This window comes from Pavona decussata, unplaced genomic scaffold, assembly GCF_977016875.1.
Source record: "Pavona decussata unplaced genomic scaffold, jaPavDecu1.1 SCAFFOLD_228, whole genome shotgun sequence".
NCBI lineage: Eukaryota > Metazoa > Cnidaria > Anthozoa > Scleractinia > Agariciidae > Pavona > Pavona decussata.
In genome coordinates, this window is record NW_028145633.1 from 579,497 (window position 1) to 607,406 (window position 27,910).

At 39.7% G+C, this 27,910-nt stretch overlaps 3 protein-coding genes across 4 annotated transcripts in view; all 3 read left to right on the top strand.

Moving 5' to 3' along the window:
• Positions 1–8: 8 nt before the first annotated feature.
• On the top strand, positions 9–8,610 carry LOC146458802 (E3 ubiquitin-protein ligase TRIM23-like). Of its 2 annotated transcripts, XR_014858121.1 has the most exons (8): positions 9–167; positions 779–1,463; positions 2,497–2,774; positions 3,724–3,976; positions 5,410–5,520; positions 6,488–6,612; positions 7,405–7,637; positions 7,683–8,610. XR_014858121.1 is itself a non-coding variant. In XM_085090268.1 (7 exons), the coding sequence occupies exons 1-7, from the start codon at positions 120–122 to the stop codon at positions 7,573–7,575; spliced, it is 1,671 nt and encodes a 556-aa protein (XP_084946394.1). In that variant the 5' UTR covers positions 9–119; the 3' UTR covers positions 7,576–8,610. The 2 variants fall into 2 exon arrangements, 1 of the variants encoding a protein (XP_084946394.1); XM_085090268.1 differs by having other exon boundaries at positions 7,405–8,610.
• Positions 8,611–15,366: 6,756 nt separating this feature from the next.
• The window catches only part of LOC146458803 (uncharacterized), a 32,906-nt gene continuing 20,362 nt past the window's right edge, over positions 15,367–27,910 (top strand). Inside the window, exon 1 of the mRNA XM_085090260.1 lies at positions 15,367–15,482. The gene's annotated coding sequence lies outside the window, so the exon portion shown is untranslated. The remainder of the gene's footprint in view (positions 15,483–27,910) is intronic.
• On the top strand, positions 21,880–22,767 carry LOC146458804 (adenosine receptor A3-like). The gene has a single exon (XM_085090297.1). It carries the CDS (start codon positions 21,880–21,882, stop codon positions 22,765–22,767), a length of 888 nt encoding a protein of 295 aa, XP_084946423.1.

Here is a 27,910-nt window from a genome sequence, read left to right on the forward strand (position 1 = left end):
CTGTACAATATATTTTGGATCACAGATTCATAATTTTTGCTTCTCTTGCTTTCGGTGAAAGGAAATATTGTTCAGTGGTGAAAAATCATCACATTTTACAACATTTTTCACCGCATGACATGGCAAGTGCTTTACCAGTGGTATCTAAAGCAAAGACTCGTCAAAATGTATGTGTTTCTCTCTTTGTCATTTATGAATTTAATTAATGAAATATTAAATTCGTCTTTAATTTACGGTAGGCTTTATATTGTAGCTGCTCGCAAAAGGTACAGGTGAATTTCAATATTTCGCAGTGCCATGTTGTAGTTAAGTTAAATTTTTTGACATCTGAGGGGCAATTCTTGCATAGCTTCAAAAATAAATTTGGAGTAGCTTCAGAATACCTCGCCATTCTCTGAAATTCAAGGTTGACGTGGACTGCAGTTGACTAGCAGCTATAAAATTAATATGAAATCAGCTGTGTTGAAATGAACAACTATATACCTGCCAACGTTGTCTGAGTCAAATGCTTGAGATTTTTGTCTCGTCATGACTGGGATTGCCGAAAACGTCCGTGTGCCACTTCCAAAGATTTCTGACGATTTTCCGAAGACTTCCGAACGTTGCCGAAAATATCCGAAGATATTCTGACGACCTTTAAACACTTACATTTGTTTCCACTCCCCACCAACACAGAGGCACAGTTTCTTTAGAAACTAACCCCCGTATATATTTGTAAAAATGCCCACTTTACTGTTGTACTGATGTATATGACTGCATATCAATCTATGTTCCACAGGTGCTAGAATGCCGAGTCTGTGAGGATGTATTTAAACTTCAAGGTGACAAAGTTCCAAGGTTGTTATTGTGTGGACACACAGTGTGCCATGACTGTCTCACATGCCTCCCTGTTCAGGGACGTACTGTCCACTGTCCATTTGATAGACAGTCAACAGAGTTGAGTGATTCAGGTGTGTGGGGACTCAAGAAAAACTTTGCCTTGTTGGAACTTCTTGAACGACTGCAAGTGCTTCATGAACCACTTGCGATATCTGATAGTGATAACGGAGACGATACAGTGCGATGCGATGAAAATGAAGAACACATTGCTAACATTTTCTGCACAGTGTGCCAGACAAACCTATGTAATGAGTGTGCTGTGACGACTCATTCAACCAAAACCCTTGCTAAACATAGGCAAATTCCAGTTTCTGAGAGACCTAAAGAAAAGCCGAAGTGTGCGCAACATTCTGCACATGTTATAGAGTTCACTTGTCTCGAGGAAGGATGTCGAGATAACTCGTTAATGTGCTTTGTTTGCCGTGAGTATGGCAAGCATCAGGGCCACAAGCATACTCTTCTGGAGAATGAAGCTGAGAACATGCGCGCATCAGTGACAAATGCCATTCAGCATGTCAGGGCTTTCACAGGAGAAGTTGATGGATCAGCTAGGAAACTGGCTTCTGTCATTGAAGCAATTGAAGGTGTGTGTCTCAAGTGCCTGGTGATTGCTACATGTACATGTAGTTTATCTCATCCAAGAGCTGAAATACTCTAGGGGATATCCCATTGTTGTTAAAATTAATTGTTGTTCCAGAAAATATCCTATGTACAAATAATGAATGTTAGGGTTAAATTCAATTGGAGGCCTTTCCCGCAAGTACGCTTTAATACACCTTCCAATAATAGTCACCTTCCATCATACAAATTTCAGCTCTTTAAGAACCTTTCCCCAATATTCTTGAAGCTTCTATTGACCTGCCATGGTGCAGATATGGAGATTTTCTGGAACTCTACCTTCTCAATATAGTGAGTGTGATTATCTCACCTGAAGAGCTTACTTCAAAAGAGACATGTCCAGAAAAGCACACTAATGAGATGCATGAACTGTATGATTGTCCCCTACCCTAAATTCTTACTAAAACACAAATAATTCAGTTAAACATGAAGTTGCATGAAAATGACAAAAAGGTCGGTCTGATACTACAGTCAACTCCCTTTTTTGTGGACACCCTTGGCACCGTGAGTTAGTGTCCTTAATAGCGAGAGTCGGTAATAGCGGGAATTTATTTCAGTCAAACGTGTGTAATTTATTTTTGCTGGGGATTTAGCTGTTGTCCGTATTATCAGGGTGTCCGTAATAGCGAGGTGTCCGCAAGGCGAGGGTTGACTGTATCAATAATAAAGAATTAAGGGGTGCCTTCAACAATCTCAATCCCGGGCTCTCTTTCTTTTGCCAAGTTGGTGATGATGTCATCCACCCCTGCAAAATCTGCGGGGGATGCCAGATACACGTCTCAAGATCCATTCGTTGATCGATTGACTGTCCCATGCAATCTCAACTGCAATCATTATTAGGAGTGCATTCTTTCAACATGAAATGCAATAAAGTACTCAAATTCAGGGTAAGGTGCATTTCTGGACATAAGTGCTTCAAAAACTAAAGGGTATAAAATGATGATTTTAACAACTTCAAAAACCTTTCTTCAATTTGCCAATCAAATAACTTTATTGTAGGTGGTGTCGTAATGCAGGAGGATGAACGTGGGGCTCTCATTGCACACCACATTGCCGGTTCTGCCGAAGATGCCAGAAACAAAGTGTGCGCATATTTTGATGATCTGCGAGAGACGGTCAGCAGACAGGAAGAGGCAGGGCTAGCTGTGGTCAATAATTATGTGAGAGAAAAGCTACTGTCACTAAGGCAACAACAAGAAGATATGGCTGTTTTATTGTCACAAGTTACTTCTGTGTGTGTGGAGTGCGAGAGAGCACTGAAAAGAAGTGATGCAGAGGTAAGCTGTCACAGCACACTACAGTATACAGCTGTTTTGACAAAGGTTGTACAAAAAAGTGGAAAAGCGTAAACGACAATGCTGAAAGGTGGTCTGGGAAACACCCAATACATTTCAATAAAAGCTCAGCATCCATATATAGCCCACCATCTCAAGTCTTTGCTATGCAGTTGAGGCATTATGGATTCTGAGTTTTAATTGAAATTTATTAGGTATTTCCTTGCCTACCTTTTGGCATTGTCGCGTACACTTTTACATTTTTTTTTGACAACCTTTGTCTAAACAGCTGTATATAGCAGAAGTCCTACAAGATCCTACCTGGCGGCCCATTTCTCAAAATGCACATTGTTTTATCCAAAACGTTTTTAGGCCAGACATGTATTTTTCATTTTCTGTTCTGTATCAATTGGTGGTATTTTTTTCTTCAAAATAACCCAGATCATTTCTTAGTCTTGTAATGGTTTTAATGTAATAGTTTTCAGCGGAATTTTTAAAAACCTGTCCTGGTAATGTACACTATGTGCATATTAATACATGTAACTTTTTAGAGGTTTTGAAGAAATTATGCACTCCAGACTAAAAGACAGCAGGAAGGGGGTTTTCTTGAGTTTTCAAAGCTTCTCCAAAGCTTGATGACAGTTCTATTCTGGATCCTATGATGTGGAGGCAGTTCTTTGTAAAAACTTGAAGTTTTTTAAAAAATTTTGAGCTTGATTCATATAATATTATATATATCTCTGCAAATTAAAACCTCATTGGCATTTTTGCCAAATTTAGCGTGATCGCAATCCAGACCATCGTCATCATCATCATCATCATTATCATCATCATCATCATCATCATCATCATCATCATCATCATCATCATCATCATCATCATCATCATCATCACCATCATCATCATCATCATTATTAATGTCACACTAACTTTGACCCATGGCAAACTATAGGTGATAGAAGCCAGAAACAGCATTCACAGTCTTCTGGAAACAGTTCAAGAGCAACAGGAACAGTTCACCAACATCGCCAGCCTGTGTGACACAGATGCTGCGATCCCTGTAGCATTCACTAAGGACAACAGAGTGCATATCGGCCCAAAGATGGAGATGAGACTTGTGGTACTTGGACTTGATGGCGCTGGCAAAACTTCCATTTTGTTTAAAATGAAGCAGGATGAGTTTGTATCACCAATCACTACTATTGGTAATTATGTCTTCCTTGCTATTTTTCAGGTATCGTTTTGTTCACGTCTTTCCTTTAATTTCTTCTATTTCTTGTGTCTTTTAATGTAGCTGCAGTCACGGACAAAAGTCTTGTGAAACCTCATTTACGTTATTCCTTTTACAGTCAATCCACGTCACGCGTGACCGATATTTTTGAAATTTGAACGGAGTTTTGAAATTTACATGTCAGTTTTGAACATCGCCAACAAGATTTCAGAATTCCTGTAGAAATTTCCCTAGTTTATAGACGGTAAAAAAGCTATTAATTTTTCTTTACATTACAGCATTAAGTATTTTCAAAAATAACAACTGTTTCCCAAGGATTTTGAATCTTTTTTCAGGTGATGCGTCTTATTCGGAAAGATTTCCAGAGAAATGTTTAAGTTTCCATTTAAATACCGGACATTACAAAGAGAAATTCGAATGTTTATGTCATTCTCAGAAATACTAGTCACGCGTGACGTGTATTGACTGTAAAATCATGTGACAGAAACATTTACGCCCAAATGCAACATCCCCACCCCCAATCTCGTCCCCAGGGTCCCTCGTCTTCCTGTCCCCTGGAGCAGCGCTCGGTTACTTTTTGCAAACAAATTCCTGGAGTGTGCAATGCCTCCTACAGACTTGTAAAGCCTGCAGCAACTTGCGTTTACGTGACTAAAAGCTGTATAAACCTTTTTTGGCATCGGAATATCCAACATTTAACCTCTCGTGAGTAAATTTAGTTAAATTGCATCGCAAGTAAATCCTAGTTTCTCTTTCTTGTGGAACGTTTAGATGTGCCATTGAAAGTTTCGTGAAAATTATAAAATCCTAGTTGTCTGCAAAATAAAATTATCAGAAAAGTCCTATTTATATTCAGTGTGGGTACATGTGTTTTAGCTCACAAAATGCCAGACATGTACACGAAATACATTGTATTTGTTTTTGGAACAAAAGGCAAGGAGTGCCAGCAAGGTATAACATGTTTTTGGCATTTTGGAGGTTTGTAGCAATTGAGGTGTTACGTATACAGTGTAGGAGTAAAATTGTCTGTAGGGACCTTAAGCAGCGACGACGACGGCAACGAGACATCAAAAAGATTTACCGCATTCAAAGTTTTATGGAGAACGTGAACGTATAATGATTAATTTTCCTTTCTGTTTCTGGACTTTAAAGCCGCCCCTACGACGTTAGCCCCGAATAACGTTAACAAATTAAATGAGTAGACATCATTGCGAATTTATTTAGAAAACGTGAATGTAATTTTTAAGTCCTGTTTTCGTTTTGTCGTCGTCGTCGTCTCTGTTTACGGTCCCTAACAATGGTCTGCTGTTTTGGATTTGAGATCCTCGTATTTTGTGTCTGGAAATTGTTTGGGTTCCTGGAAGTAAATTCCTTATTATTAAAAAATGCCTTTGTCTTTCGTGTCAGGTTTTAATGTGGAGACTGTTGAACACCGTAGTTTGAAGTTTACTCTTTGGGATGTGGGCGGACTGCAGAAACTGCGTCCCCTCTGGAGACACTACTATCTTAATACACAAGGTTTGTATTCTAGGTTTCATTTAGGAACGCAATAGGGATCACTGTGGTCTTTTACTGAGGCTCTGTACACACGGATGCATTTGCATTTAAAAAGGCAACTATTTCACATTGTTATGTTGTGTCTTGTGTCCTACCAAGGTTCCAGAGATTTTCTTTCTTCTTTCAGTTCAATCAATCAATCAATCAATCAATCAATCAATCAATCAATCAATCAATCAATCAATCAGTCAGTCAGTCAGTCAGTCAGTCAGTCAGTCAGTCAGTCAGTCAGTCAGTCAATCAATCAGTCAGTCAGTCAATCAATCAATCAATCGTTGTGGCTTGCGATCGCTGCTTCGCGGCTAATTCACCGGTCAAACTTTTGAAAAGAGTTCCAGACACACTCAGACAGGAATCTTTTGAAAACTGAAATTTCTGAAAATGGACGCATGTTTGTGGGGGAGGAGTGAATGCGTGATGAGCCAAAAAGAGTCTACATAGGAGGCTAGCGGCCCCTTCAATAGCCGTGGCCACCTACAGTATCAATGGCGTCCCGTTACAACTAACCCTGGACTCTAACATCACGTGTCTGAAAGCTGATTTACACGTGCGATAAGCAAAGCACAAGGTGGCATACGCAGGCGCAGTGATTAACATTTTGGCACCAAAATTTTAGATCCGAGATGGCGGACGCCGAGGAGGTTTTCAGCGACGAGGAGATGTTGTTGCTTGTTCTTTCTCTTGTGCTTATGCTTGCGTTTTCCCAGTTTAAATGGGCGAGGCACTGACGTAAACATAAGCGCAAACACAAGAAAAAGAAACGTTTCCCTTTTGTTGTGCTTGCGTTTATGCTTGCGCTTATGCTTGCGTTGCTCTGGTTTACACGTTGGTTTGTGCTTATACTTATGCTTATGTCGTACGTGTGAACCAGCCTTAAATAAACACAGATGATACTTGTTGATCGATATTCCTGATTTCTTTTCCCTAGCCGTAATCTTTGTGATTGACAGCACCAACATAGAGCGGATTACCGAGGCCCACGAAGAACTTGCAAAGCTTATGGCAGAGAAGAGATTGAAAGATGCTCTGTTGTTGATATATGCTAACAAACAGGTACAGACATGAAACGCGTCTTGTTTAAGGATAGTTCACAATTATTCCACGAAATTGCTTTGAGTTCAGTAAGACGGAAGTTGAGGGGAATAACGTCAACTGTAAATGATTCTTGTGGAGAAGTTTAAAGGAGAAAGAAGTGTTTCCCCTAGTATTGCGCCCGTTAGTATTGGAGCATGAATAAATTTCTTCGTAATGTATTAATACAGCATTTAATTAATTAATTAATTAATTAATTGGTTTTAAGATGTTTATGATCATGAATTGCAAGGAGGACCGGGCAAACGGAAGAACAACTGAACAAACCAGAAACGCAAACGAACTCACAAAGGGAAGAAGTGAGCAAATGAACAATCGGATGAACAAACGGATAGCTGAGTGACCGAGTTAACGATCAAACGGTCCACCGAGCGCTCACAGCCAAGAACGAACGAAACGAACGAAAAACCGAGTGAACAAACAACTGAACGGCTCTTTTGTTTGCAACCATAAACATTAAAGAAAAAAGGTCAATTTTCCTGATGTTTCAATGCAAACTTGTTTTATTAGTTCTGAGTTCTCTATGGCATTGCGGCGAAAAATTAAAATCACTAGAAAAGAGCGTTTTTTAATTGTTTGCAGTGAGTGCGGACATCGAAACAAAATAATGACTCTTGGATGGCCGATTCACAGCCACTCCTTCGGATGGTGTGTGAATCAGGCTCATGTTGATTAAAAGGGTGCGTTTTTTAACCAAAAATGAGCGAAGAAGCACATGTGTGGATGGTGCCTTATGCTTGATTAATGTTTCAGGACCTGCCAAGCGCTCTCAGTGTAGACGCACTGACTGAACAACTCGCCTTGCACAAGCTCTGCTGTGGTAGGAGTTGGAACATATTTGCTTGTGATGCACACTCTGGTGAAGGCTTGCATGAAGGACTAGACTGGCTTGCAAGGCAGCTAATGTCGGAGTTTGCTCAATGATGGCCAACCTTTGTATACAGTGGAACACCCAAAGAACCTGTAGTGATTTTTTTTTATGTTTTGTAACGATATGCTCATTCTCGCCAGTATCTTATCTCGGCTGGAAGGGATCGGAAGATGGTGGACTCCACAAAAATGTTACGGTAAAATACCCTAGAGTTGCTTTTCAAATAAAATTAATGGAATAATTGGGAAATTGGAGCATCTGTTCCCTTGACATACAATAAATTCCCGCATAAAAGAACAAGTGGATAAAGAACCTCCAGGCTGAAATTCATCATTAGACACCTGTTATATAGGAACCTTACAATAAAAATATGAAGACTTACTTAGGCTGACCTTAAAAAAAGTAGGTTCTTAAATGTTAGTGTTTAATGTATCTCTGAAAGATGTAAAAAAGAGAGACCATTTTGAGAAAAACGTCTACAAGAACAGTGGCCATGATTAATTCACAATGGGCGCTTAAAGCGTAAAGCTTGTTTTGTGGGCTCATGAGTAGTTTACAGGGAAAACTAAAGGACATTGTTAACGCGAATTGTTGATCCCCAAAGGACAACGAATACTAGACCTTATGCAAAATGGCTGACATTTTAATATTCTTTTGTCTGCATTCAAATAAGCCTCACTAGCCTCGTCAAGGTAAAATATTCTAATGATTTTTAAACTCAATAACGAGGCTAGTGAGGCTAATTTAAATGCAAACAAAAGGATATTAAAATGTCAGCCATTTTTGCATAGGGTCTATAAACCCTTATCACTCGGCGGTCATGTTGAGCTTTGTTTTACACGGCAAGCCTCGGCCAGACGCGAATTCAGTGCGAGGCTTGCCGTGCAAAAACAAAGCTTTTAATTCTCCTGAGACTCAACATGGCCGCCGTGTGATAAACGTCTATTAGAATTAGGATGCTATTCTATCATTGTATTGAAGATTTCGTTGATAAAATGTTTTTTGTAAAGGGATGTAAAAAGGACCAAAATGACAGAAATGTATGCCCGTTGCCATGGTAAAGAGATATATCGGAATGATTCGATTTAGCGCCGTGTGTCGTTTCGTTAATAAGCGCTTCTATTGCGTAAGAGCCCTGGCTTCGATAAGCGAACCCTGAAACAATAACAAGCGCCCCCTGTTAGCTCCTATTGTATTAGATACACCCAACAATTCGCTTCGGTGGAATCTCTGTTCGGAAAGACATTGACCGCCTGAGAAATTCGGATTGACTTGTAGGGAAAACCAAGCGTTTTCTTTAGCGACAGGTCACTTCAAACTGTAGACACGCTGAAAAACCAATCGTTTTGTTTTCGAGGGGTATAAAATACGTCGTTAAAAGTGCGAAAAAAGATCAGCTAACATTTTCGGAAAGCCGACAACAGCTCGTAAATTCGGGGAACTACAATTCGTTCCCTAACATTTTTGCCAATTTAAATTTTCAGCTAAAGAATCTGAACAGATCAAACCGTGTTAGTTCACACAAATTTATCCTTTGAAAGGCCATAAGATAATGTGGGAATCAGTGCCCAATGCGGCAAGTAATTCATGTCAAAGGACCCTAGTCAGCCTCCGCCATTTTCGATGCCATCGAAATTATTGATATTGCATGGTGGAGCGAAATCTTATTGCTTTACTGTAAGTTGTGTTCGACCTGAAAGTATGTTTCATTATCTTTAGTAGTTTCACAGTGATTTCGTTCATTTCGACATGCTCCGAATAAAATATAATAGCCAAACACTCGCATATAAACAAAAACAAAGGTGTGGCCTTTAAGGTGCCATATAGTCACCCACATAACCCTAACCCTAACCCCCATATAGTCACCCTAACCTTAACGAGGGTTGTCCAATACACCCAATCTGACTCGATTCGTCTGGGATTATGGCGATTGGACTCGAATCAATCGATTCGTTTGCCCTTCTAGTCGATCCGTGTAACCGGAAGTCGATTGGCTAGACACTTAGCTAAAACACGGTAAGCCAGCCTTGAGGAAGGGTAGGAAATGTCGACGATTCGACTCGATTTGACTCGAATCGATCGATTCGTTTGCCCTTGTAGTCGATCCGTCTTACCGGAAGTCGATTGGCTAGACACTTAGTAAAAACACGGCAAGCCAGCCTTGAGGGAGGGTAGAAAATGTCGACGATTCGAGTCGAATCGACTCGAATCGATCGATTCGTTTGCCTTACAGTCGACCCGTCTAACCGGAAGTCGATTGGCTAGACACTTAGTTAAAACACGGCAAGCGAGCCTTGAGGGAGGGTAGAAAATGTCGACGATTCGACTCGATTCGACTTGAATCGATCGATTCGTTTGCCCTTGTAGTCGATCCGTCTTACCGGAAGTCGATTGGCTAGACACTTAGTAAAAACACGGTAAGCCAGCCTTGAGGGAGGGTAGAAAATGTCGACGATTCGACTCGATTCGACTCGAATCGATCGATTCGTTTGCCCTACAGTCGACCCGTCTTACCGGAAGTCGATTGGCTAGACACTTAGTAAAAACACGGTAAGCCAGCCTTGAGGGAGGGTAGAAAATGTCGACGATTCGACTCGATTCGACTCGAATCGATCGATTCGTTTGCCCTACAGTCGACCCGTCTAACCGGAAGTCGATTGGCTAGACACTTAGTTAAAACACGGCAAGCCAGCCTTGAGGGAGGGTAGAAAATGTCGGCGATTCGACTCGATTCGACTCGAATCGATCGATTCGTTTGCCCTACAGTCGACCCGTCTAACCGGAAGTCGATTGGCTAGACACTTAGTAAAAACACGGTAAGCCAGCCTTGAGGGAGGGTAGAAAATGTCGGCGATTCGACTCGAATCGATCGATTCGTTTGCTCTACAGTCGACCCGTCTAACCGGAAGTCGATTGGCTAGACACTTAATTAAAACACGGTAAGCCGGCCTTGAGGGAGGGTAGAAAATGTCGGCGATTCGACTCGATTCGAGTCGAATCGATCGATTCGTTTGCCCTTGTAGTCGATCCGTCTTACCGGAAGTCGATTGGCTAGACACTTAGTAAAAACACGGCAAGCCAGCCTTGAGGGAGGGTAGAAAATGTCGACGATTCGACTCGAATCGATAGATTTGTTTGCTCTACAATCGACCCGTCTAACCGGAAGTCGATTGGGTCAACCTATGCGTCATGCTGTAAAAAAACGATACAAGAAGCAGAGACCGATACAACGTAGAAATACGGTTTAAAGGTTACTATATTTCGGCTGGCCAAACTAGCCTTCTTCAGGTACAATGGAAATTTACATTGGGACATACGCTTAGATAGCTGACAAATATTTGCGCAATAGCGGAACTACGTTAAACTAAATTGATTGACAGTATAAAATATGAAGCAAATGAAATAATAAACCGCGCGCGGTGTGTATATCTGTCACGCGTGTAAGGTACGTTTACGCGTCAGATTTGCAGATTGTTTTGAGGAAATTCTCTCTTTACTTGAAGTAATGACCCGGATCTGTTTGAAACAGGCTTGAAAAATGGAAGTTTACTGAGACAACCTCTGTTTAAAGAAAAATTCTCTGGCTACGCTTGGAGAAGGGTGGGTTTTCAGGCCTATGCGCGCGCGTGCAAATTTATTTACGCGCGGCCTTTCATACATCGACTCTAATTTTATTTACCATGTTTACGCCCGTAAAGCCAGTCATGAAATTCACGCCCGTACGCACTTTAAATTTACGCGACAGTGGAAATCGACCTTTAGGCGCAGCAAGCGGAAAGGCTATGGTTACTTGCCGTTAGGAAACGGTGTAAGAATTAGATTATAAGCACTTCTGGCAAAAAATCTTCATTCAAAATCACTGCTCAAACTTTCGCGCAGGCGTTCTTTCAACCGGAAGGCGGATTGTTGCTGGAAATAAGGTAATATGGTAAAAGGAGTGAGTAGAGTCTAATTTGTTCTGTGATTGTTATTCACGAGTATGATGACAGACAGAATTGGATGACAGAAAGTCCTATTCCCAAATAATCACAACTATAACAAAATTTAAGAAAACAGTAAATGCTGGTTAACTGTTTTGATGAATAAAAATGTTCAGTTGGATACAAATAAAAAAGGCTCTCCGATTCACCAACAAAGATCTCGTCGCCATCCAAACTCTTTCGCTTCCCACTGACAATGACCTCCTTTTCTCCACACACATACCTCTTAGCAACTGACGTCAACTCAGATAATTTAAAAAACTTCTTCTAACAAAATTAAGATTAGAAGAAAACCGAAATAACCGCATGTGGTCTTTCATAAAGCCAGCCATAGTTCACATGCACGCGTCCTTTGCTGAAAATCGCAGCCTCGTCCCCAGGCCCTCAGGAACTCAAGGAAGGTTTTATGTAAATTTCGTCGCACGGTCTAACAGGTTTTAAGAACGAGGAATATTCATGTATATTTCCTTTCTCAGGGAGGTTCATCTATATTCGCTCTCTCTGGGATGTTCATATATATATATATATTTCCTTTTTCGCGCAAACGCTTTAAGAAGGAGGAAGGTTGATGTATATTTCCTTTCTCGTGTCCACGCTCTTTCTCGCGCAAACGCTTTAAGAACGAGGAAGGTTGATGTATATTTCCTTTCTCGTGTCCACGCTCTTTCTCGCGCAAACGCTTTAAGAACGAGGAAGGTTGATGTATATTTCCTTTCTTGTGTCCACGCTCTTTCTCGCGCAAACGCTTTAAGAACGAGGAAGGTTGATGTATATTTCCTTTCTCGTGTACACGCTCTTTACCGCGCAAACGCTTTAAGAACGAGCATATACACGCTTTTCTACCTGCCTTCTTTGTTACCTGTCCACGCTCTTTCTCGCGCAAACGCTTTAAGAACGAGGACGGTTGATGTATATTTCCTTTCTCGTGTACACGCTCTTTACCGCGCAAACGCTTTAAGAACGAGCATATACACGCTTTTCTACCTGCCTTCTTTGTTACCTTCCCGGTAAGGCGGGTCGACTACAAGGGCAAACTAATCGATCAATTCGAGCGATTCGAGTCGAATCGAGTCGAATCGAGTCGAATCGTCGACATTTTCTGCCCTCCCTCATAGCTCACAAGCAAATCGACTTCCGGTAAGACGGGTCGACTGCAAGGGCAAACGAATCGATCGATTCGAGTCGAATCGAGTCGAATCGTGAACATTTTCTGCCCTTCCTCATAACTCGCAAGCAAATCGACTTCCGGTAAGACGGGTCGACTGCAAAGGCAAACGAATCGATCGATTCGAGTCGAATCGTCAACATTTTCTACCCTCCCTCATAACCTGCAAGCGAATCGACTTCCGGTAAGACGGGTCGACTGCAAGGGCAAACGAATCGATCGATTCGAGTCGAATCGAGTCGAATCGTCAACATTTTCTGCCCTCCTTCATAGCCCGCAAGCGAATCGACTTCCGGCAAGACGGGTCGACTGCAAAGGCAAACCGATCGATTCGAGTCGAATCGAGTCGAATCGTCGACATTCAGTCTGCCCTCCCTCATAGCCCGCAAGCGAATCGACTTCCGGCAAGACGGGTCGACTACAAGGGCAAACGAATCGATCGATAGCGACCTTGCGAAGCATTTATTCACGACCTGACTTCTGGTGAGTCGAATCGTCTTCGCTTACTGACGATTCGACTAAGATTGGGTGTATTGGACATGAGTGTTCCATCGACGTGAAATTTAATCCGACCAGTTTGTCCTAAATTAATGTCGTAAGAAATACGAGTCATTTGTTTTAAACATTTTCCGTTCGAGCGCAGTGTAGGTTCTTTATTGATATGAGTTATGTTAACCCATATTAGGATTCTGGCAGTGCTGGAAAAAAAAAAAATGAAATTCTGACAACACAACCTTTCAAGCTCTTGCAACGAAAACAATTTTGAATGCTTCTTTAAACAACGGGTTGCCATTAAGTGCCATAATTTATTTCAATTTATTAAAACTGAATAAAAGTCTTTCAAAAATAAAAGACTGCTCATCTCAGAAGTCTGTATATACATTAATAATTGAAAACTGGATCACTGTATAATGCAACTCCGGGGATTTACATGCAATTGGCTTAGCGGCCATGGTATATGAGCCATTATACCATGCCCGAGAAATAGCGACCATTAAATTGTCTTCTGTGTGTCCTTGGAAAGCGAAATTAACAGGATCTAGCAACATTTCTTGATTGTTTTTAATAAAACAAATTATTCTACTCGCGCTTGTTGGATATGAGATGATACCCAATTAGGCGCTTCGCGCCTCGTCTTATAGGGGAAAGAAAGGTTCAAGTAAGGTTTTTTTTTTTTCTATAATTGCTAATGCACTTAGCTGAGCACTCACTTAGCACTGAGCTATTCGATGGAATTTTAATCAATCAAAACAGCAAACAAAAAGAGACTAAACCCCTTCAGTAATTATTATTAATCAGGAACAGAAGACAAACAAGTTGTCTTCCCCAAACAAATTAGACGATTATAGCGGAGCTATAACTAACATGATTGAAGTTATCGGAGACGCTTTTAGCAAGTATATATTTTGTCCCAGTCGGACCAACATTAGCCGCCGGATTTCATTCACATTGCCTATCAATCGTGTATGGAACTGAATTGGAAAGTCCACGCAATAACTTTTGTCCGGTTTTGGACGATGAAGCAAAATCTTAATCTCTCTATAAAAGTTGAACAGTCGATTTCATTTCTTGTTGCTGAACCGGACAGGCATTAGTAAAAATAGAAACCTGATGCAGTTCGCTTTTTTAAAAAAAGTGCTGTAATTTGAAGAAAAGAAAGAAAATTGGTTTTCATTTTCGGGGGGGGGGGGGGGGGGGTCAAAATTGCGATAATTGACAGTTCTGAAAACGCACGTCGCACTAGAAAACTAAAACAAACAGGAAAAAAATGGACAAGTCATATTTATGCTAAAGGGTATAACTAGAATTAAGGTAGCTGCAAAATAAAATAGAAACTCCAACTTGTTTTTATTTTTTGTAGCTGCTGTTGTTGTTGTTGTCGTTGTCAGATGAAAGATAGAAATTTAACCAAATGATACAAATTGTTTCATCTCAAATTTAGTGCAATGACAACTTGTTGGCCTTCTTTTTCGTTATTTTAGATTCTGGTCAAAGAATTAGAAACAGACAAAGAAAAGCCCCTACTGTTTGCTTTAAAAGACAATGCAAATCATGTCACGCGCAATGAATAATAAACCAAAAGAAAATTATACGCATGCAGAAAATTGAAATTAAAATCCGCGACGAAATTAACTACTTCTTTCATTCATATGCAAACAAACTTGAATGTTCCTTAGAACTTCTGTTGGAGGTTGCCAGTTGCCCGATAGGATCAACTCAGTCCGCCAGAATTTCAAACCAAATCAACTTTATAGGGAACAACAGGAGAAGACATACCATAACTTTGTTATGTAACATGTCCATTGTCAATGTAATGTTTTATCGGGTGTTAAAACACCCGATAAAACCTCCTCCTTATTAGTATGCGGTGTTTAATGTTTTTCTCGCATGCTAATTTCCAACGTTTCACAAAAGCATCATTGTTATGAACTCTCTTGACACACGCTTTTTCAGGAATGTTTTTGAAGCCGTTCAAAAAACTCGCAGAACGTGTTCTATCGGGTCTAAAACCACTCGGCTGTACCTCGTGGTTTTAAATCCCGATAAAACACTGCTGCTCGTGTTTTTTAAAAAATCACTGCACGTGATGTTTTATCGACCATTTGATAGGTCAATGGGGTTATGAATTATTAATGAGGTTTTGAATTTCATAATGTGCTATTTGTGTTGTATGACGTTTTGAAACGTCGTCAGTTTACTTTGTCATCTTGTAACGCATAGCAAAACCCGATTTTCAGTTTTGAAGGCGAAAAACATGCTTCGAAGCAAGCTTCTCCTTTTTCTGCAACAAAAGTGAATACACCCAAAGAGCGAGGTGAGTGCCGTAACGATATACAGTTTTGGTCAACTGTGGGGCCAATTTTAAAATATCATGACAAAACTTTTTTGAAGCAGGTTTAGATTCGGGATGGCACTGAAAGCGCGTTTAAGACAAACTTGATCTTTCGTATTCAGTTTGGATTACTTTTTTGGCTTCTCAAAGAGATATCAGCGTTTGTGTTTTGCATGAGCAGTTACTAGGAAATGGCCGAGGAAGTAAAATCGTGGAAAGTATTCTTACATTTGCTTGGGTCACGAAAAATTTGTTGTAATAACATGTCAGTAAGGAGGTATTCGGGTGGTTTTAAGCTTGCGTTACATTGTATCGATCCTGCATGTCTGAATATTTTGTTTTATTAATAAAAGGAAACTGTAACAAATGTTAGCCAGAAATGATCACTTTTGTGCAGAACAATTCTGTCGGCTGGGCCAACATTTCCAGTTGTTAATAAACCTTACAGCTGAGGGTTGTGGCGGAATCTTATTTCCCGAATTTCAGAGGAGCTTTTGCCTTTTAGAAAATGCTAGCTCGCTGCATTTGGCGCTTAAAACGGCATTAAACAACGGGAAATATTTTTGTAGTAGACAAAAATATAACCGGTGAGCGGTGAGGAAGTGTTCTGCGGCTGTGGTGGGTTTAGATTTAGTGTTAGGGTTATCTATGGTGCGGCGGTGTTCATTAAAGCGGTCTTTTAAGCTTCGTTTAGCCTCTCTTATGTATTGTAAATTACAGCGGTTACATTGGATCATGTAGATTAGATTTTTCAAGTAGTTTCACAGGTCAGGTTAGATTTGATAGGGCGTGTTTCACTTCCTCACCGCTCCTAACCACACCGCTAACGACATGCAATTAATCCCCATAGAAAAAGTCTACTCTAACCGAGACTCAATCCGTAAGGCCAGGGAAGCCTTTTTAATCTCAAAAGGCAGACCATTTCTTCCAAATGGCCTTAATATTCGCGAAGAAATTTACTAGCTTTTTTCCTTTTATTATTTTTTATTTTTTGTTATTATTATTTCATTTGCTTCATATTTATACCGTCAATCAATTTAGTTTTACGTAGTTCCGCTATTGCGCAAATATTTGTCAGCTATATAAGCGTATGTCCCAATGTAAATTTTCATTGTACCTGAAGAAGGCTGGTTTGGCCAGCCGAAATATAGTAACCTTTAAACCGTAATTCTACGTTGTATCAGTCTCTGCTTCTTTTATCATTTGCATTTGTTAAGCCGATCAGATCAACAATTGATCCAACGTATACCAGCAGGATTATCGTCCACGGTTGTTGCTTAGACTTTAAAAATTTAGGCCTCGTGACGTTACATTAACTATAAGTTCCAAAGGACGGAACATCTGTACTCCACAGAGTGTTTTATGTAGCGGTGCGAAAGGTTAAGGCGCTGGTATGCAGCATATTGTGTCATCATTCGATGCACGTTTTTCTTCCTTTTCATTGGCTGAGAGAAATCCACGTGACCTGCAAATAACTGCCTACAAATAATGGTCTGCTCATGTGCAATACTGTCCAACTGTTTTTTGCTAATGTTTTGCTGCAAATAATATTCTGTTCATGCATAACTGAAACCACGCTCTTGTGTGAAAATAGCAGATCGCTTCCCTGAAACTGTCAGAGAAAATATTTTATGAAAAACAAACTCGGTGATCGAATGATAAAACAATTATTGAACTCGGTCATCGCAAAATATCGTGATTTGTCAGTGGCGAGCAGATCAACGAAATCGGGGATTTGAAAACTTACACTCGCGTTCTCTGAATAAATTCGCGATAATTTCTACTTATTTAGTTCGTGTTATGTTGCCGAACTATCCAGGAGCTAACGCAGCAGGGGTGGCTTTAAAGGAAACCTCCACTCTCGAAACATGTTAACGTTACATTATTGAAAATACAATTTTCTTTGAAATTTCATTGGAAATCATGGAAATAATATTTCAGTGTCGGAAAAAACATAATTTGATTATCGGCTATTTTCGCTTTTAAATTTCCCGCGCGCCGCCATCTTGGATTTCATGACTTATTAAAGTTGCTCAATCGTTTTACACAAAAGAACTTCTGCTGAATAACAATAGCGGCAACCATTACACGTCGTCAAATTCAAAATAGCTGCCCACAGGAAATTTAAAAGCGAAAGTTGTCGATAATAATATCTAATTTTTAACACACGTTTCTACGTTTTAGACAAATATTTAGAATTTAGACACTATTTCCAACGCTTAACCGTCAATTTGTTGTGAGAGTGGAGGTTCCCTTTAAGTTATTTCACGTTCTTGTTTTGCAGAGGACGGCAATTAATGAAATGTACCAAAGTTTATAATGCACATGCAGAGCCAGTGTTTTGCTAATTAAAACTAGATCGCGCTATATCCTCTCACGGCTGACCTAATAGAGAGCTTGCTCGCAGGCTACATAATACATTAAGACGGTAATAATTATTGCCAAAAAAAAAAGAAGAAAAATAGTGTATTGTATGAGAAAATGTTTTTTTTTATTTTATTTTATTTATTTTTTTTTTTTGGGGGGGGGGGGGGGGGGTTAGGAAAGAAAACGTAAGCTTAATATTTCTGATCTTTCTGCCGGGCTCGAGATTTCGCGTCCATCTACACACAAAGGAAGATTAACATTTGATACATAGCGACAGCGAGTTACGAATCAAGGGGTGCTTATAATTTACGCAAACCACCCAGATGGACATTTTCGGCATAAATACGAAATGGTTTAGCTTGTCTTAAAAGAAGATGGATAACATGCAAAATGTATGAACATCAACTGTAAATCCCAAAAGGAGTAATAAAAATCCATCACTTTGACCAGAAGCCCATAATTTCAGAAGTACCCCAAATGATGATGGAATGATGCATACCATTTGATTTTCCAACTGGAATTTCCGGGTTTTCCACGTAAATGGTAAGCACCCAAGGTTTCTGGTGAAGGATTTCCCCAAACCGAGCGTATTGATGCTTCCTCGACGATTTGTAAAACCTGCTGATCTACCTTAGATCGAGGATGAAGGAATGAGCAAGGTAATGGGACAAATAAAAACATAGCAAAATGGCATTTGTTGATTTCATTTTCTAAACGAGAAGTTTTCTAGTTTGCCTTGCACGTCTACTATATATACTGATTTTGTCTTATTTTTAATGCTTTGCTCTGAAACAAATAGTTTTAGATCAAAACGGTGGCAAAAAATTACCGCAGCAGTGAAACTAGCGATCATTTAGAGGCATCTATATGACACGTCCGTTTTCTGTAAATTTAGCATAGTTAATTATCGCCATTTTAAAGCTGCAGTTGCATTTTGCAAGACCAAGTCTTTGTCTTTCCATTACTTCAAAGAAATTGTTGTAGGAAGTGTCACTTTTGGTTTATATGTATTTATGTACACCCATTTTCCTGTTTTCTACAAGCTATGAAGGTGGGTTGGTAAAAGTTGCTGTTTTTACAACTTAAAACAATTATGTGAAAACATCAATAACATTGTCGTATAAGGAAGACTCGTTCTTGTCAACAAATTGAAGTAAGTAATCTCGTATCTCTGACATGTGAAGTGGAATTTAGAATGAACAAGAAGCTGTTTCAGCTTATACTCGGGCCATATTTGACTGCGTGGTGCGTAAGCTTACAATCTTTTGGCAGTGATAACATCCAGCATCGTTAATTCCCCCAAATCGATAGATACAGAGATGTAGTGAGGCAATAAGTAACCACCAGATAGAATTGCATTTCTTGCAGTCAGAATTAAATACAGGGAAAAACGACATTTGTCATGCACAAAAGACACTATAAAAATAGACGCATAAACAGATTAGGTTTCTTCGCGTCGTTCATGTGACCCCGGGTCAAATGAATAAAAGTAATAAGACTTTATCGCGGAAATTCTTAATGACTACTTTAAATCATTACTGTCCAAACCTGTACATATCCGGACTTGAACAATGATGACGGAAAATGCTTGCAAAAGTTTGCGTTTTAATACAATGCCAGTGATCACCACAACATTTGGTAGAAAGCGTAGAACACTTTTTTAAAATTAAATGTGGCCTTCACATGCACCACGATCATACCGGAAATTGCTGTTAGCGTCATCAATGCTCGGGGTCATATAGATATTTATATGACTCTCGGTTAGTATTGAAATATAATCAATGTACAAATGTCCAAATCAAAGGTGGAAACGTAAGGATTAAAGTCCGGGAATCAAAGCATCCCGGTATGAAACACAGGGTATTCTACTTAACAAATGTTTTCCCCTGTACTTTACTCGTACTGCAAGTAATGCAATTCTATCTAGTGGTTACTTATTGCCTCACTATCATTCTGTATCTATCGATTAACACATAAGACTTCGTGTCATGAGTTACGTTGTCGTTCGCGTTCTTTGTAGTCCGGCCGTGAGGTGCCGAGTTATAATTACGTGGGATGCCCGAAGGGGCATACCGTGTCTAAAAATGGGTTCCGGACCATCGCGACCCCCAAAAAATTCAAAGAATTTGATAACGCGACCGAAAACTTAACTCGTGCCGCCTGAGTACAAGAAAAGGGGCCGAGAACTTAACTCGTGGCCCGAAGTCTTATCTCTCGGCCCATCGTGATCAAAAAAATATAAAAGAATTTGATAACGCGACGGAAAACTTAACTCGCGCCGCCTTACGGCCCGAGTAATAATGCTTCCACGCTTTCTATCAATTAACACAAGCAATTTTTACTTAGCAGGTGATTTGAGGCCATACTAGCTTCACTTCAATACAACGACTTTTGCGTTATATAATTGTGTACAGTCTGCTGTAGAATTTCAGAAAGCTTGCCAAACAGCAAATTTTTACAATAAACTACTTTGATCTGTTCATAAATGTTTAACGTGCCTGTTTAAGAGTTGGTTGGTCACGTGACACTACTTGAGAGTTGTCGGCTTTTCTTGTTTTAATTACTTATTAGCCAAACTTGATGGAAGATGCCCACAGAAAGGAAAAAGACAATTATAATCATTTAGAGTCTTATTTTGTTGGTGTGTTTTAAAAAAGATTATTTGCCGCAACAGATAAAAGATTAAACTTGACATATAACATATGCTTTATTTCAGAAACACCGACAATTTTGTAAGTTGGGCCAATGAACCATACAGTTTTTAATTTTATAACGCAGACTCATCTGAATATAGGTTGTTCTGCTGTTTTAGCTCGTGTTATCGGGTCCAATTTGTCATCTCATATATAACCTGAAGCAAGTATTCACTAAGGCAAGAATTTGAAACTCTCCCCAAAACATCTTGTATACACGCCATTTTTGTTTTAGAACACACATTTACAGAATTGTAAATTAAAACACATTTCGCAGACGAGGTCGATGTGATGGCACATTCAAGTGGTGGTCGAGCTTGTTTTATTTACAGCAGCTGGTTTGAGTTAATATGTCCATTCTACTAAAAGATAATGAAGGAAAAAATAACTTGTCCTTTGCAAGAGTTTTGAAAAGCCTGTTAAACAAATGGTTCCAAAAATACTGCATAAAAACTTGGGGAGTATAATTTCGTCTGGCGGGTCTGACTTCTTGCTTTTGTGTCAGACCAGTACGGTCACGTGACACTCCATCTGGAAATGGTCGAGATATTAGTCGCAATAGATCAAAGATGAACACTGAACAGGTAATCAAACCCTTTAATTACGTCTCCGTTGCCTTTTCTCAACAAAATGACCTCTATTTCGAAGTCGGCAAACTTTAACGCCCTTAGTTTGACGCACTCGTGACGTTTGAACACTTGAAATTTAATTTTCGTTATGGGTATTTTTTAGGCCAAGCGACTCAGCGTGAAAGATAATCAAAGATACTTAATGTCTCTATGTACTGGATTCAAGTGCATTTTTGTTCGATTTTCAGCTATAAGAAATTACCTGAAAGCGAAGAGTAGGAAGAAATCATTTAATTTGTGATTGTCAGTGTTGTCATGCAGCTGGAACAGGCCTTAATATCCTTCGCTATAAATAAGAGATGCACCGACGAAAACGCAAAATTAAGCGCTACAATTATTAAGGACTTGATAATAAATGCAACTTAGTACTATTAAAGTTTGTTCATTTATTTTACGACAATCATACATCAAAAGATCAGAGATCACTTTCAGCTAGCAATACCCTTTTTTCTGACGCTATAGCTAGTGCATGTTTATTCAAGTCCTTAGCTGTGCAGAGTACATTAACCACTCTTTGCAGATAATTAAAATGTTAGAGTAAATAGCTAGGCCTTAATAATCATCTGCGCTATTAGCACGTTAATAAAGCGGTATTTTTGCGGCCGAACTAACAAATCAAGCTAAACGTTTACTTTGAAATAGCCATTATCGAGCAGGGCCTTTTGAAACTTCTGTCACAAAGTTTACATAATGGAGGCCGCTGGAGAATTCTACTCATGGTACGTTGTTTATTGCGTTGTTAACACTTTTTTGGGTTTTTCCGCCGTCATGTTGAACATTACAACAATCCACGCGATAAGAAAAACTTCATCGTTGCCAAAATCTTTGAAAACAATGCTCCTGAGTCTGGCTGTTTCTGATCTTGGTGTTGGTTTGCTTGTTCAACCTTTACTCTTTGCAATTCTTGTCATGGAGATGGAAGAGAAGACCAAAGGCAATTCAGCATATAATGAAACAAGTCTCGTGTTCCTTAACCAAGGGACCTTTTTTTCTTTTGCCTCCTTCTTCGGTGTCACAGCTTTAAGTGCCGATAGATTCCTTGCCATTCATCTTCATCTCAGATATCAGGAACTTGTGACTCACAAGCGTGTTGTTGCTGTGGTGATCTCAGTTTGGGCGTTCAGTGCAGTTCTTTCGTTGGCCAGGTTGTGGACTCCTGTGAACGTCATTTTCGCCATTTTTGACATTATTCAGGTTGCTTGTTTGATAGTTACAGCCTTTCTCAATTACAAAATATACATGGCCGTACGACGACATGCACATCAAATCCAAACTCTTCAAGTGCGGCAAGCCGCACATAATGGCGAAGTAGCGAACGTTGGAAGGGTAAAGAAATCTGCGGTAGCGACAATCTACACATATCTCGTGTTTTTGCTTTGTTATTTGCCAAAAATTTGCATCTGTTTGGTTATCGCTACCAGCTCCGAACAACCCCTGCATGTACTAATAATGAAAGGCACAATCTCGCTTCTGCTTCTGAATTCATCTCTTAACCCTCTGATATACTGCTGGAAGATGAGACACATTCGACACGCTGTCATGAACACACTACGAAACGCATTTTCAAGTCAGAACTAACAAGAGACAAAACACAAAAAGTGGGCTTACAAAACAAGACAAAACACAAAAAGTGGGCTTACAATGGCCTGAAGACAACCATCTAATTGCTATTGAAGTCAAGCCAAGCCATCTATATTAAGACAGGGTGGCCCTTTCAGCGTTCGGTTGGTATCAATACAGGCCCTGTGTAATTTATGACTGCTACGAAATGAAAAGCTTAATAATGTACAATAAAAGTACTTAGAGGCCCTGCGTAATTTATGACTACTACAAAGTAAAAAGCTAAAATTCTGTAAATTAAAGTAATAGAGGTCCTGCGCAATTTATGACTACTACAAAAAAAAGAGCTTAAATTATGTACATTAAAGTAATAGAACTCTGCGTAATTTATGACTACTACACAATAAAAAGCTTAAATTATGTACAATAAAAGAAAGAGAGGCCCTGGGTAATTTATGACTACTACAAAATAAAGAAGCTTAAATTATCTACAATAAAAGAAAGAGAAGCCTTACGTAATTTATGACTACTACAAAATAAAGAAGCTTAAATTATGTACAATAAAAGAAAGAGAGGCCCTGCGTAATTTATGACTACTACAAAATAAAAAGCTTAAATTATGTACAATAAAAGAAAGAGAAGCCTTACGTAATTTATGACTACTACAAAATAAAAAAGCTTAAATTATGTGCAATAAAAGTTGAAAGTTAGTAAACACAAATAGTTAAACATCACAAATGATAAAACGGTTACTAAGTATAAGAAATTATCTATTGAAATTAACAACAAAATCTAGTAAAATATAGTTTAGGAAGGTTCTTAAAATTAGAGAGCGATGTGGCTTGTTTTGTTCGTTTTGGTAAGCTTATAATTTAGAGTCAGTCAAATGAATGTAATGTCTATATCTAGTGTTATGACTATGAATGCTACGATCTTCTTACAACGTAATCGCATAAATGGGTGGGGGGAGGGGAGGAGGGGGTGGGGGCTTAGATAACTTTTTCTTGGTTCACCATAATGTGGGGGATTGTTCGAAAACCGATAAAACGCTAATCAAAGATTAAAAGATTAAAAGTTAATAAAGATTTTCATTTACCTCGAAAAACATGTTTACAAAGGCTAATTTTAAGTTAATTAATGGTTTAGCAAAGTCTACGTCAAAGCTGAGAGACAACAACCTTTTGGAAGAATCTTTATTGGCTTTGCATGAACATGACATGACCCAGATTTACAGTACTTTATATCTTTCGGTGCAATCCATATCAAAGATCCTCAGGCAAGACTAATTAACTGTTATATACCTATGTCGCCACCGCAGACCATTTCCCTCAGTAAGCAGGTAGCAATGAGAGCAGGGATGGCGCAGTGGTGAGAGCACTCGCCTCCCACCAATGTGGCCCGGGTTCGATTCCCGGACTCGGCGTCATATGTGGGTTGAGTTTGTTGTTGGTTCTCGTCCCCACTCCGAGGGTTTTTCTCCGGGTACTCCGGTTTTCCTCCCTCCACGAAAACCAACATTTCCAAATTCCAATTCGACCTGGAAACAGTGGAGAGAACAGCCACCCCGTGGATTCCACTGAAATTCCTATTTATTTATCTATTTATTTTTATTTATGAACTGTCCTGAAAGCGTCAAAGGGCGGTCAGCATTATAACGGGCAGATTAACTTGGTTTTTTTTTCTCTTTCACAATTATATTTTTTTTCAAGCTTAATATACTATACATGCTCTTTCGGGAAATAATCTCTTACTTTACAAAAGAAAATGCAAACTCGGGGAAAAAACATCACACAGGATTGCCTAATAAATAATGAATAAATTAATTAGTTAATTATAAAGACGCCCGCAACGGAGAAACTTTTTTCTTTAAACCTTTTTTTAACTGCTTTATTTAAAGTCTTTGAGACACAATGAAACCTTGGTCACTTTTATTATATTATTATTATTAGGACGTGGCGGCCGACATGCACGGTAGCTCGGTATTGAACGCTATTCTGTGCTAATCTCCCGGCTTCATTCGTGTTGGGACATTTGCGAAGTAGAAATATCTATGTTCAGCGTCAACGTGTAAGGTCTAGTTTGGTTTGAAATGTCCCAGCATCATGCTGGTACCAGAATTAGGAAACCCACGTCTTACATGTCGAATTAATTCGCCTAAATCAGAATCTGAGGTGGTTGTATATAAACGACTTTGAAGGGAAAATGACTCCATGTTCCTAGCTCTACCTACGCCAAAGAGTAGTTCTGGAAACCAATAACATTCTTGTTATCTGGGACCAATTAAATCTCATTCTGTTTCTTAGAAACTCCAATTGAGGTATTGAAATTTCGTACGCCGGGCGACCCACTCTTGGATTAGGTGTAGCTAACACACCTGGCAAAGCCCTAATGGGGCGTAAAGAGGTGCATGAAACTGCTCTTATTGCAAACATTTCCCATCTGTTTAATAAGATTTGAAGCTGTCTCACCAGGGATTCCAGATGTGGTATTCTCTCGTCATTCGCTTGATCATCTCTGTCCAACGAATCAACCAAACGGCGAACAGAATCTACAGCAACCTCAAGGCGGACGATCAAATTCTCCGCCATGTTGCGATCAGCGTGAGGATAAAACCTTAAACAGTCGGTTAAAAGCCGAGTAATAGTCTCCAAGAGTTCTGTTGTAGGAGAGCAGTGACAAGAAGAAAGAAGAAGAAAGGCTACAACAAGAAATCTTAAAATCGCCGCCATGTTTTTTCATTGCCATCATATATGGAGGCCTTCCCAAATGAAGGTACTTTTCGTGCCTACATAAACAGATGGAATTTCGAAACCCCGCGTATACGCGCATTTTAGCACGCGTATATATGGGCCCTTTTTGAACACGTATATATGGGCATTAGTTACGCATATATGCGCGCTGGTGGTGACGCATATATACGCGTATTTTAGTACGCGTATATACACGATATAAATGGCCATTTATATGGGATAAAAGCCCATACATAACGGATGTTACGAGTATACGCGGCAAAAATACCCACGAATATCATGTCATAATTTTGAAACGAATGGCCAACCATACGAATCTAGAAGTGCCGGGCCCAAAAACCTTGTCGTGTAAACCGGGCTTAAAAGAGTTGAAGCTGCTGTACCGCTAAACGGAACATATGTACGACACAGAGAGTTTTTATGTAGTAGTGCGAATGTTTAAGGGGCCGATATGCAGTATATTGTATTGTTGCATATAATTAGGGACCTTAAGCAACAACGACGAAGACGGCGCCAACGAAATCGGGGACTTGAAAAATTACACTCGCATTTTCTGAATAAATTGGCAATAATTTCTACTCATTTAGTTTGTGTTATGTTGCCGAACTATCCAGGAGCTAAAGCCAGCGGCACACTTGGCGATTTTATACGCTGATCGCCGCGATCGGCCAAAATCGCCAGGTTTGCCCGGTGCAGTGATTAAATTCGCCGGCATTCGCCAAGTGTGCCCGTTCCCGCGATTTTCTACGGTCATTGCTGCGAATCGCCAGTAAAGTCAACCCATTAGGTTGGACGATTTTATCACACGACCTTTCAAAACTGCCACATCGCCACGATCAGCGAAAAAAATTGCCAAGTGTGTCCGAATCAATCGGGGGATTCGCTGCGATCGGCGTATAAAATCACCAGGTGTGTCGCCGGCTTAACGCAGCAGGGGTGGCTTTAAGTCATTTCACGTTCTTGTTTTGCAGAGGACGGCAATGAAATGTAGTTTATAATGCAAGTGCAGCGCCAGTGTTTTGCTAATTATATTAAAAGTAGGCCGCGCCATATCCCGCTCTCGGCTAACCTATTAGAGAGCTTGCTCGCAGGCTACATAATACATTAATATACTAATCATTATTGGGGAAAAAAAAAAAAAAGAAAAGAAAAATAGTGTGAATATAACGGGGAAAGGGCAAAAAGTAGTTCATCTAATACTTAGCCCTTATTCTAAATGGTTTGAACCCAGGAGTCATGTCATAAGTACGTAAATTATGATCATCCGGGTTAGTGTAGTCCTGAGAAGAACTGTTTGTGGTGACTGACGTAATATATCAAACACGAGAAAGCGTGTTTCATCAGATATCCAAACACTGAGCAGTAGGTTGAGAAAACGAGGTGCAGCCGAGTTCTTTTAAACGACTTCGAGGTGTTTGGATGTCTGATAAAACACACTTTCGAGTGTTTGATATGGCTTCTCAAATGATCAATAATTCTTGGAGAAATTCAAGGCTAAAGTTGGCAAAATTTTATGGTAATTAGGATCACATATCCAAACCACGGTCGCGGTAGTGATTTTCTTTGTTTTCTTTTGAAGAATTATTAATGAGTTTGAGAATGACGTTTCAAAAACCTGAGCGGAAGTCATCTTCAGAGTCAAGTGAATTGTGGAACGTCAGTAGGTGGTATATACGTCTCTGGTTGTTAACCTGATTGGTCAACGAAGTCCAGATTTTATTGGTCGTTTGTCAGTAAGCCGTGATGCGTGATGTTATTGGCTGTGAAGACTGTAAAAAGTGATTGGTGCGTTTCGATCCGTCTTTTGTTAGTCAAAAGTCCGTGGGTCTACTGTTAGTAAAATGTCTATTGTTTGTCTGTTTCGTTGTTGTTGTCAATAAGTCGTTTGTATGATGCAGGTAGTTGTAGGCAACGGTTGAGTGGCGTTTGTTCTAAGTTAGTAAACCAGCTTTCCAGAGTGAGTCGTTGATAGTAATTTGTACCGTAGGTAATGCATATGGCAGAGTCCCAGTCGATTCTGTGGTTCGTTTGTATTAAAATGGTGCTCAGCAATGTGATTGTTGATAACACCATTTCTAGTTGCTCGTTTGTGTTCAGTCAGTCGTACGTTTAAATTTCTGCCGGTCTCACCTATATAAGTGGCCTGGCAGTCGCAGCATTTGATCTTGTAAACTGTTCCCTGTCTGCGGTTCGGTTCGTCTTTGTCCTTTACTTTCGTCAGTAGTTGTCGTAAAGTGGTTAAAGGTTTGTGAGCTACACGGATATCCGTATGAGAGAATTTTTTTTTTTTTGGGGGGGGGGGGGGGGGGAGGGTTCTGATCTTTCTGATGTAGCTTCAAATTAGTTTGCATCGCACAGCTACTATATATACTGATTATGTCTTATTTTTAATGCTTTTCTCTCAACCTAAT